This window comes from Stegodyphus dumicola, chromosome 1 (assembly GCF_044657685.1).
Source record: "Stegodyphus dumicola isolate Sdum_Otavi_A_Nest chromosome 1, ASM4465768v1".
NCBI classification, from domain to species: Eukaryota; Metazoa; Arthropoda; class Arachnida; order Araneae; family Eresidae; genus Stegodyphus; species Stegodyphus dumicola.
In genome coordinates, this window is record NC_140768.1 from 102,172,692 (window position 1) to 102,183,757 (window position 11,066).

General features: G+C 32.1%; 1 protein-coding gene across 1 annotated transcript; it reads left to right on the top strand.

The window, feature by feature from the left end:
* The first annotated feature begins 633 nt into the window (after positions 1-633).
* Positions 634-10,658, top strand: LOC146999179 (uncharacterized). Its single transcript, XM_085818412.1, has one exon. The coding sequence runs from the start codon at positions 2,288-2,290 to the stop codon at positions 3,143-3,145; it is 858 nt and encodes a 285-aa protein (XP_085674538.1). The 5' UTR covers positions 634-2,287; the 3' UTR covers positions 3,146-10,658.
* The last annotated feature ends 408 nt before the right edge of the window (positions 10,659-11,066 follow it).

Sequence of the window (11,066 nt, forward strand, 5' to 3'; positions counted from 1 at the left end):
AACAACTGTCCAAGTTATTTTAATACTTTTGAAATATATTCTCTAAAAGAAACATTTATTAATCTATTTGTCAACCTTGATTTTGGCATAAAAGTCTGCAGAATGCTTTGTAGTTGTTAAGCACACAGAGGCACTGCAATTCTTTCTTATTCCTTGATCTGAAGTTTTCTGCAAGTGTTTTTTTTTTTTTTTTTTTTTTTTTTTTTTTTTTTTTAATTAAAATATCTGTGTTGGCACACATACAATTTTTGTATAGTGACTTCAGATGTGGATAATGTTTCCGAACACTATCGTTTGTTTTACTGGCGTCGCTGAATGCATCACATTTATTGCTGAGTATCACCTTCCAGATTTTTCATACTGTTTTAATGTATACATCAGCAGTGAATTATTCTCCTCTTTTCCTCAAATACTCTACGGCGATAAACAATAACCATTCACTAAAGATATTGAGTAAATTTCCACTCATAATAATTTAAATTGCGAAAATCTCACAATTAGCACCTAAACACACTATTCAGAACTTTCGAAAGCGCGCCGTAGTATTCAAAAGTGGGGTACGCCGTTTTGCCAGGTGAAACTAGTCGATATTTCCGTGACGTCAAAAATTCGAAAAGTGGGGTAGGGTTTGGAAATACGCGGCCGGGGGCAGATGCCCCCCTCTAGCTACGCTCCTGGTTGCATGGTATCATCGTTTGATTCCAAGTGTTGAAATTTATTTTTAATTTTCAAATTACTGTCTTCATTTTCATTATCTAAAGAGTGGGTAGATCGCTTATGATGTCTTTATCTTTGTTTTGAAAAAGCTCCTCCATTTTGTATGGATTCGCAGAATTGTTTCAAGTCTTGAATTTGTTTCTGAAGTTGATCATTATTAGTTTTAAGCTCGTTGATAGTTTAAGCAGCTTGCGCATTTTCTTGTTCACGAAGTTGATTAATTGCTTTTGTAAATAAAAGATGAAGTTTGTTTCTAATCTCAGTTGGACGTTCAGAAGGTGTTTGATTCAGAGCATTTTCGATATCAATGACAATTTGTCTGGTTGAAGAGGCATCATTAGAGAGAGTAATTTAATTACTCAAAACATGAATCAGTTGCGGTGCAGAAGTCACAATTATGGAATTGTTGTTGGAAGTATCAGGTGACGTAGTAGAGGTGTTCATGTTCGCTATATGCGCAAACGCAGAACCTAGCTGAACAGAAGAACTGACATCCTTAGATGTCATGTGCACATAGGAAAGTGAGAGAGATAAATAAGCTGTAAGTTATTAAAAAAACCCTGAATCTTTTCTATAGACTTACAAAAACAAGAAAGCGATATAACGAGTTATACTTGCCGGTAAACAGGCACAACAGCTGTTATCCGTAGAACGGCAGGTGTGATCCCCAGTCGTATAAACGCAGGTGTGGCCTCCGAGCGAGACGAAAAGCAACCTTCTCGAAGGACACAAGGTGCCTTTTAAGCAAGGCTTTTCAACTAATTCACTATTTTACCTTTTAAGGACTGCGCAGGGAAACTTTTAGGGAGCGTCATTTGCCCTCGGGCGGTAAATTTTCCTCCGTCCGTCCCTGGCCTTAAGATTTGCATCCAAGATTGAGTAAAATGTCGCGAAGGTGTGTCTACGTGAAATTTGTAATCAGTGTAAATCTTGATATCTCTACCTGTAAAACAGTTCTAAGCGCGACAACCTACCACGAAATTTCAGATTTCTTCATCTAATATTCGCTAAATGCGCTTGTACTGCTAAACAAGAATAAAGAATTATGCTGTACTGAAAATTATGAATATGCTGAATTATGATGTAAAAGTTAACAGGTGAATGTTTTAAATGCACTGGCATAATTTTATATTGTTATCAAAATATGATAACATTTTTCTTATACATTAGTATATGAAAAATAATAATAAGTGTAATAAGTAGACTTTACCAAAATGTCGCCAAACTACCTGTTACCATATTCCAAAGATATGCCTTATTATTATCTGTTTTTGAAATCCCATAAAAAATTAGTGCTGAAGAAACACTGTGTTCGAGATATGTAACAGTGTGTTCAAGCTTTCTGTACTACTGGAAAAGTTATTTTATTAAGAGATTCTTACGTACATAAACATCTAAGATTCGTTGTTATAATGCATGATTTAAAGATACGTGATATCCCAAGTAGAATGAAAATTTGATTGATTTGTGGTACAGTGAATTTATATGAATATCTACTGAGAAAAAACTTGGATATGCAGCATGTCCTTTGTACAAAAGCATGATTAAGGTTATATGTTGAAGAAATCTCATGAATTTAATACATGTAATGAAGCATACACACAATAACACTGGGGAGAAGTCCCACGTGTGCGATGTATGCAACAAATCTTTCAAGGTAAAGCAGCATTTAAAGGTGCATAAGTATACCCATACAGGGCAGAAACTACATGTTTGTGATGTATGTAACAAATCCTTCACATTAAAAAGTCATTTATTGTTGCATATGTATCTCCATACAGGAGAAAAATCTCATCTATGTGATATATGTAACAAATCATTTTCACGAAAGCATCATTTAATGTATCATATGCATAGCCACACAGGGGATAAACCTTACATATGTGATATTTGTGGGAAATCATTCTCACTAAGGCATCATTTACTGGACCACATGCATATTCACACAGGGGAAAAACCTCATGTTTGTGATATGTGTAGGAAGTCTTTCGCACGGAAACGTTATTTAATGGTACATATGCGTACACACACAGGAGAGAAGCCTTATGTGTGTGATGTGTGTAATAAGTCCTTCACTCAAAATTGTAATTTAATGGTGCATAAGCAGCTGCATACAGGAGTGAAATCATACATATGTGATGTATGTAAGAAATCCTTCACAAGAAAGCATGACTTATTAGAACATGTACGTATTCATACTGGGGAGAAACCTCATGCATGTGATGTATGTAGCAAGTCCTTCAGATTACAAAGCAATTTAAATGCGCATATGCGTAGTCACACAGAAGAGAAACCTCACATATGTGTTGTATGCAATAAGTCATTCAAACGAAAATATCCTTTAGTAATGCACATGCGTGTGCACACAGAAGAAAAGCCTCATGTATTTAATATAGAAACAAGTCACTCATACAAAAATGTTATTTAATGATCCGTATGCATTTCAATTCATTTAAGAAATTCGTAGTTTCCCATGAGTAGAAGCTTCTCTAAGTAGTGTTACAGTAGATACCACTTAATGTAATCAGGGCTAGTTTAACCGTTAAGTAATATAAGCACATGCTTATTGCACTGAGGAGAGGGGGCCACCATTACAAGATCTCTAGGTATTCAGAAAAGGGAGTACCAAAAAATTTCCCATTGGTGGTTTCACAATGAAATGCATGGTGCAGCTAAACCAAAGCTGAGAGAGAGACTGAAGAAAAAGCTGGCATGAACATATGTTGAGGCACCCAAATCTATGTGCCAAAGTGCTATTCATATGTGAAAACATGGAAAATACTTCAATTGCACAGACTAAAGTGCAAGTGAATAAGAGCTCATATTAACCAAACTGTCAATCATAATGAATGACTATTTGGTTAATATGGTCAAAATATGATAGAATAATTTTTTTTAAACTGAAGCAGAGTTGCCAGAATAAATTATAAAAATTGTCAAATGATAGAAAAATAAGAAAACTACGAATTTCGGGAAACTACGAATTTCGAAACTACGAAAAAAAGTCCCAAAAAAGCTTAATTAAGATTTTAATCAACGATATGAAATTAACTAAAAAAAGCAACCTTAGTGTGGTATCAATTTTGAGGGCAATCAGATGCAGATAGCTCTTTAAAAAAAAAAAAAAAATCTGCAAAGTAGCTCTCTTTTCCTTATTCTTTGGAAAAGGGAGAGAGAAACTCTCAAAACATCCATACCAGATTTAGGTTCTTTTTTCGTCTAATTTCTTTATTACATTGAGGCTGCCATCTGAATGTCAGCAGTACAGTAGCAGTCAAATAATTTCTAGAAATGTTATGAGCAATTCATAAATGAACTGATAAAGACATTATGAAGAGTTCATAAGTAAATTTTGCCTTTTCTTACTTAAAATACTGGGAAATACCTGTTTAAATGTTACTGGTTAAATTTATATTAAATTAGTAAAATTGCATTACTATTTTGAAGGCATTTTGTCTCACGATTTAATGTTATCAAAATAGTTGTACACAAATATTAAGCAACACCTACTGTCATATGGTTTCTGGTAGCTTTTGGTTATACTTATTTATTTATAATGTCAAACTTATTCACAGTAAATAGGTGTAAGCGAAATGTAAATGTAGAGAGTTTTTCATTTTTCTCATATTATGTACACAAAGTCCTGTCCTTATATGCAGTGCAGCTAAATGAAAAGAGCTGATTGATAAAGAAATGCAACAATTGTATTGGCATATTTGACTAATGTAATCAATTAGGAAGTGATAAATTGGTTACTATTTCTCCTGAGATGTACGCCTGAGTTCGCAATCTTAATGTGGGTATAAGTATGATGACAGAAGATACTTTACTAACTATTCTTTCTGTGTATTTATCAAATCTAATACTGATGGAAAATGAGGATTTTAATGTCTGTCTTCTTTTGAAATAGTACATTTTGTTGTGCAGTACAGACACCGTTTTCTTCAGTGCTTTGTAATCTTTTGAGGATTATGATAAAGTATGAGAATATTTTGTTTTCATGTATAAAAGAAGCATTGTAAAGTGTTTGCTGTGCATTGCATTACTTGGTTTTGCTGTACTGTGATATGCAGCATAGAGTATAGTGTGGTTATTAATACTTTAACGGCAGATGTAATGTAATTGGTTCATGCATATTTTTGTACTTAAGCTCGGAGTACAAACAATTTTAGAAGAATTTTAGAAGTGATTACCAAAATATTTTCACCCAAAATAAAAATCAAGTAAGGTTGATCTTTACATTATGGTAACTTGGCGTTTTTTTGGCGAAAATTTGCCGACCAACTCTCCTACAGCAACCCTCTATTTTTTTTTTTTCCCGCCGCCATTTTGTCTTCACGAAGTAAAGACATGTTTCTTTTCTTTTTATCTACTGAACACTTCTTCCAACAATCTACTAGCCGAATTACACTTATGCTAGAAATTTTATGTAACAAAACTGCTTAATCATGACAAATATTCACTGCAAAATTGGGAAAAAGTGCACAATACCATACTCCTTATGCGTTTTTCAAAATAACACATACACATAAACCATGTACACGCCGACTTATTTTTACTTAAAAAAACATCCCAGAATTACACAAAAATGGCATTGTGCACACTCTTCACTATATCCATGTACACTGCTTTTTTCTCATAAATCAGAAAAATTTCACGAAAATACATGACAATTTTCTGAATCTTTAAACCCGGTAAAAAGAACATATATGAAATTACCTGATCGCGAAAAAGTTTATATCCTTTCCAAATATGAACATTTCCACATATAAAATAAATAAAATATCCAAAAACTTTTACCTCTAAATCATCTATCATATTATACACGTCACCAACGAATTCATACCGCAAGCATTACAAATACTTAGTGTCAAATATTTAAATTATTTCCATGCACGTTTACTTCAACTTAAACGTATACCAAATTCCTACAAACATAAAATTCACAAAATAATTATCATTTAATTAAAATATCACTAAACCATGTACACGTCGACTTATTTTTACTTAAAAAAAATCCCAGAATTACACAAAAATGGCATTGTGCACACTCTTCACTATATCCATGTACACTGCTTTTTTCTCATAAATCAGAAAAATTTCACGAAAATACATGACAATTTTCTGAATCTTTAAACCCGGTAAAAAGAACATATATGAAATTACCTGATCGCGAAAAAGTTTATATCCTTTCCAAATATGAACATTTCCACATATAAAATAAATAAAATATCCAAAAACTTTTACCTCTAAATCATCTATCATATTATACACGTCACCAACGAATTCATACCGCAAGCATTACAAATACTTAGTGTCAAATATTTAAATTATTTCCATGCACGTTTACTTCAACTTAAACGTATACCAAATTCCTACAAACATAAAATTCACAAAATAATTATCATTTAATTAAAATATCACTAAACCATGTACACGTCGACTTATTTTTACTTAAAAAAACATCCCAGAATTGCGCAAAAATGGCATTGCGCACACTCTTCACTATATCCATGTACACTGCTTTTTTCTCATAAATTAGAAAAATTTCACGAAAATGCACAACAATTTTCTGAATCTTTAAACCCGGTAAAAAGAACATATATGAAATTACCTGATCGCAAAAAAGTACATACCCTTTCTAAATATCAACATTTCCCTGTATAAAATAAATAAAATATCCAAAAACTTTTACCTCTACATTATCTATTATATTACAAACGTCACTAACTAATTCATACCTTTACTTCATTACAAATGGTTACAAATACTTAGTGTCAAATATTTAAATTATTTCCATGCACGTTTACGCAAATTACTTTACTTCCACCTTACATTTAGAACAATGCATAAAAATAATATCCTCAAATAATTAAAAATACTAACTTACCTATTCTTCTTCAGAATCTTGATTACGTGTCCGATAAACTTTTCTTATTTCTGTTTCAGGATCTTTAAAATCATACTTATAGTTCACACCAAGGTACCAGGTAAAATAAATAACTTAATAAAACATCTTTACTTCTATCTCGCACAACCTTAAAGAAACACTTATTACCCCTTTCAATTCCACTAAATACGCATTTCGAATTCACTTTAGTTAGGGCCATGGGATCCAAAAGTTAACGAACACTGTTTCACACAACACAGAATAAAGGCAAATACAAAATTTCGAGATTTTTTCCCAATTTCCCCCCTTTTCCGATTAAAGAACCGTAATTCGTCCATTAATATCACATGACATATCCCATGATCTCTCATTTCCCTCACACAAAATAATGCGTAATTGGAACTGAGTACTGCTCACATTATTATCAAAGTCCCAGGTAGTAACCTTTATCGCCTCCAAAATGTCGCCAAACTACCAGTTACCATATTGTAAAGATCAGCCTCAAGTAATAGTAATATTATCAAATTAACATCAAAGTTCCTTCCTCATTAATAAGTATCCATAGTTTTCATTTAAATTTATAATAGGTAAGCTGATAACTCACTCAAGGAATATATCTTAAAAGTTTGTATATAGAGGACTAGAAGGTAGAAGTATATGTATAATTTTCCACGACCCTGATCCTGCCAGATTCTCCTGAATAATGATCCAAACTTTGTAAAGTTGAGGGGAGGAAAGAGTTATTACCAACTAAAAAACTCAAATGAGGATTTAGTTTCTGCTCTAATAGAAATTAGAATAACTCATATCAACATGTTTGCTGCCAACCTTGAGTTATCTCATAGATCAAAGTTTGTGTTTTGGTGCCAGCTACGAGTTAATTTGTACAACTTTTGTGTTTTACCTGTGCAACATACGATCAAACATGTAGTATTTTCAAGTTCTTCAAAGGTATCTGGCTTTTGGTGTTAAAAACACAATAATTTGCATAATTCAATAGATTTATTATAATTAATATAAGTAATTATAAAGTAAATAACATAAGAACTGTAAACATAATCAAGCAATTTATAATAATTGTAAAAGTAATTAATATTTGTTATAAGCTGCGCTGTGGAGTCGGTAGAGAAAATGTCCGACTCCTGGAATTTTAATGACTCTTGACTCCGACTCCCGCATATATGTGCGTAAACATATACGCATGGGTTACAGCTTATTTTTTTTAATATAAAAGAAGTAATAGATGATACAAAGAATAATTGATGGCATAGCAAATTATTTATGTTAGTTAGCATTTATTATGAAATAGAAAAACTAGCATTAGTTATTTCTAAGAAACAGTTATAAGTTCTAAAAGAGGTGTCTTGTAAGCACAATCATATTTCTCTATTTTTTCAAAGGCTGTGTAGAAATCTTGTTTGTATTTTTTCATTTTTATATCTAAAAGTTCTTGGTTCTCTATTTTCATTCGCTTTGCCTTAGCCTTTTCAATAATATCCAAAAATATTTCTTAAAATCTAATTTATCACTAGAAGAGGATGATAGAGACTAAATTGCAATGTCTGCAGTTTGACTGTCCTGATTCGAATTATCCAATTATTCTGAGAATAATTTCATTCTTAATGAAAGTTTATAGATGACTTTCTTTGCCTTTTTAATTTATTTGTCATCCAAGAAAATTCGGTGTGTCGTATCTACATATATTGAACTCAGCAAGATCTCATTGTCTAGCAAACTAGTTTCTCTTTCCTTTATTGAAGAAATGATTCCTTCTGTAATAAACCCCTTATTTCAGAAAGAATAAACATCTCATTCTTCCATTCTCACCTCCTGTCAATTCTTCAGATTGCAGCTTTTTTGTGGCTATATAGTGTAGAAAGAAGAGTTTCCAATTCTGCAAGATCATTCTACAGTCTTCCTGTTAGTGAAACATTAGGATTACCTACTTCTTCTGAAAATGTTTACTTCCTTATCACGTTGTTTGATCAATGCTCCTTTTTCTGCTCGCTTCCTAAGAATGGCATCAATTTTAGGATTTCTTGCTGCTATTGCTGCTTACCTAAATTTACCAGTGAGATTTGTAACTAAATGAATCAGCTTAATTGCTAATGGCAAATATCACATCTATCCTCTTCCCTTATATTTATTTATAAATATGACCAAAAATACTTGACAAGAATCTATGTACAGAGCGATATGTTTTAACTTTAAAAAACAAATCTATGAATTGCACAATCTAGGCAGCAAAAGCATCTACGAACTAGGCATGCCTCGCTTTAATAAATTAACAACAATAAATTTCAAAGAATATCATGTACACAACATCCTGTTTAAACTTAAAAACACATCTACGAATTGCAAATCTAGGCATTGAGCACAAATCAACAAAATAAACTAAAATAACTAAAATTACAAACAATTTAAAAAACAACAATAACAACAGAAATTCATAGTAAAAAACAATGAACATAACATTCTACAAAAAGAAAATAGTAAAATAAAATGCACTTACCATAATACATTCGTTGATAAAATTTCGCCAGTCACATAAAACAAAAGTGCCACGATTTTACTATATCACTTGTCTTTCTGTGATTCAAAGTTTTGAAAGTAACGATGAAAACTTCAAATCTTAAACTCCGCTGACAGCCAAATACTTTACCAGCAACCATTTGACAGCAAATCCACACAAGAACTATCAGAAACGCCCGTCTTCGTCCAAGTTCTCATAGCAGCTCCGCATTTCAGACTCCGTTTTAAAAGTCCCAGAAAAACTCCAAAAATACAATTCGATCCTCAAAAACACACCCGTGAACAAAAGACTCGTTAACAACTCCAACATCATATTTTTAAATACTAAATTTACTTTCCATACAATCTAAAATACGTGACTGAAATCTTGCCACCACATCTATCATTGCAACATAGGCCATTTCAAAACATGCATGACACGAACGAATGAGCAATTAAACCTCTGCAGCAAAAGAGTTAAGTTTCAATGTCAAAATGGTTGCCATACAAACAACATCATTCCCAAATCCATCACGCCAAGAACCAGCGCAGAACACATATCGCCACGTTCGGTGATCTTAAGGTGTATATAAGAGTAGAGCCAAAAATAATAACTCAGCTTGTCATTAATTTTTTCAATTCATTTGAATTTCATTTCAAATTTGAACTCCAAACAAAAAAACTGGAGTCGGAGTTGACCTATTTTTAGCGACTCCAGCTCCGACTCCTTTTACCCCAAAATTTCCCCGACTCCACAGCCGTGGTTATAAGCAATCGCCAACTACGAGGCACTGTCATAAAACATTTTATCGCAAAAACCAACTATGATATAATTTGTATAATTAATAAAGCAATTAAATTTATCTGAATTCATTAGCTTTATCATAAATACGTATTTTTATTTTACAATTAATGACAATTTTTTTGCGTGGTGGAACCAGTTTTTCAAATGTTGCATGGCAACGAACCTGTTAAGAATATTCTGAATTACCACAATTGGCAACTACAATATTTCCTAGTGTATTCTCCCCGACCCAGATTTTTAGCACCAGGTTCTGACAATTAAAAAAATATTTCCATGATTTTCCCCTTACTTAATGCATTCAGAGAGTGAGCTTGCCTAAATTTTAAAATCTATTCAATTGCGGAGTGATTGTTTTCGTCTTGCTAACAAAGACGAATCCTTGCAGACTACCTGTGAATTTTTTTTCTTCTAGTTCTGTATTTCTAAGTTTCTTTCTCTTTTGTCTGTTTAACTTTATGCCTGTCTAATACAAGAAGAGACCTATCATAACTAAACAAACATGAATTGATATTCAGTGCAAGATTTATCCGAGTCGGCCGCACATCCATCTCTAACTGTTTATGGATGATATGAAGCCTAAGAAGTAGTAGAGACAAGAATATGAGTAGGTGAGATTTAAATTACATGGAAGTAAAAATGAAGATATCTGTTAGGTATTGCAATGTTAATATTACTATGTATTTTTATTAGAATGTAGGTTTCTTTTAAAGAAATAATATAAAGATATTTACCTAATTTAATCCATTACTACTTTTTTGTTATGCTTTTACTATAAGTTTGTCCTTCAGAAATTAAATTATTCACATGATTTTCCCATCTTTATTTTCAAACAATAAAATAAGTGAAAAAAAGGGAGGAAATACAGTATATCTTTTATTAATTAGTAGCCAGACTTTTTGGTTTACCATCAGCACATACATACACTTAATACGTATATAAATACCCATAACATTTAAAATTAGGTAAAAGAGCAATCATGCATACTCTACAATGTGACTCTACAATAAAGAATTATTTTATTTTTTATTTATTTAGTTATTTATTTTTGTCAACTGTCTGAATTTTTATGCGTAGCAGTGACAAGCTTGAGTGAAATTAAATGTATAGCAGATTAAAATTAGACTCTTTTATGTGCTTAAAATA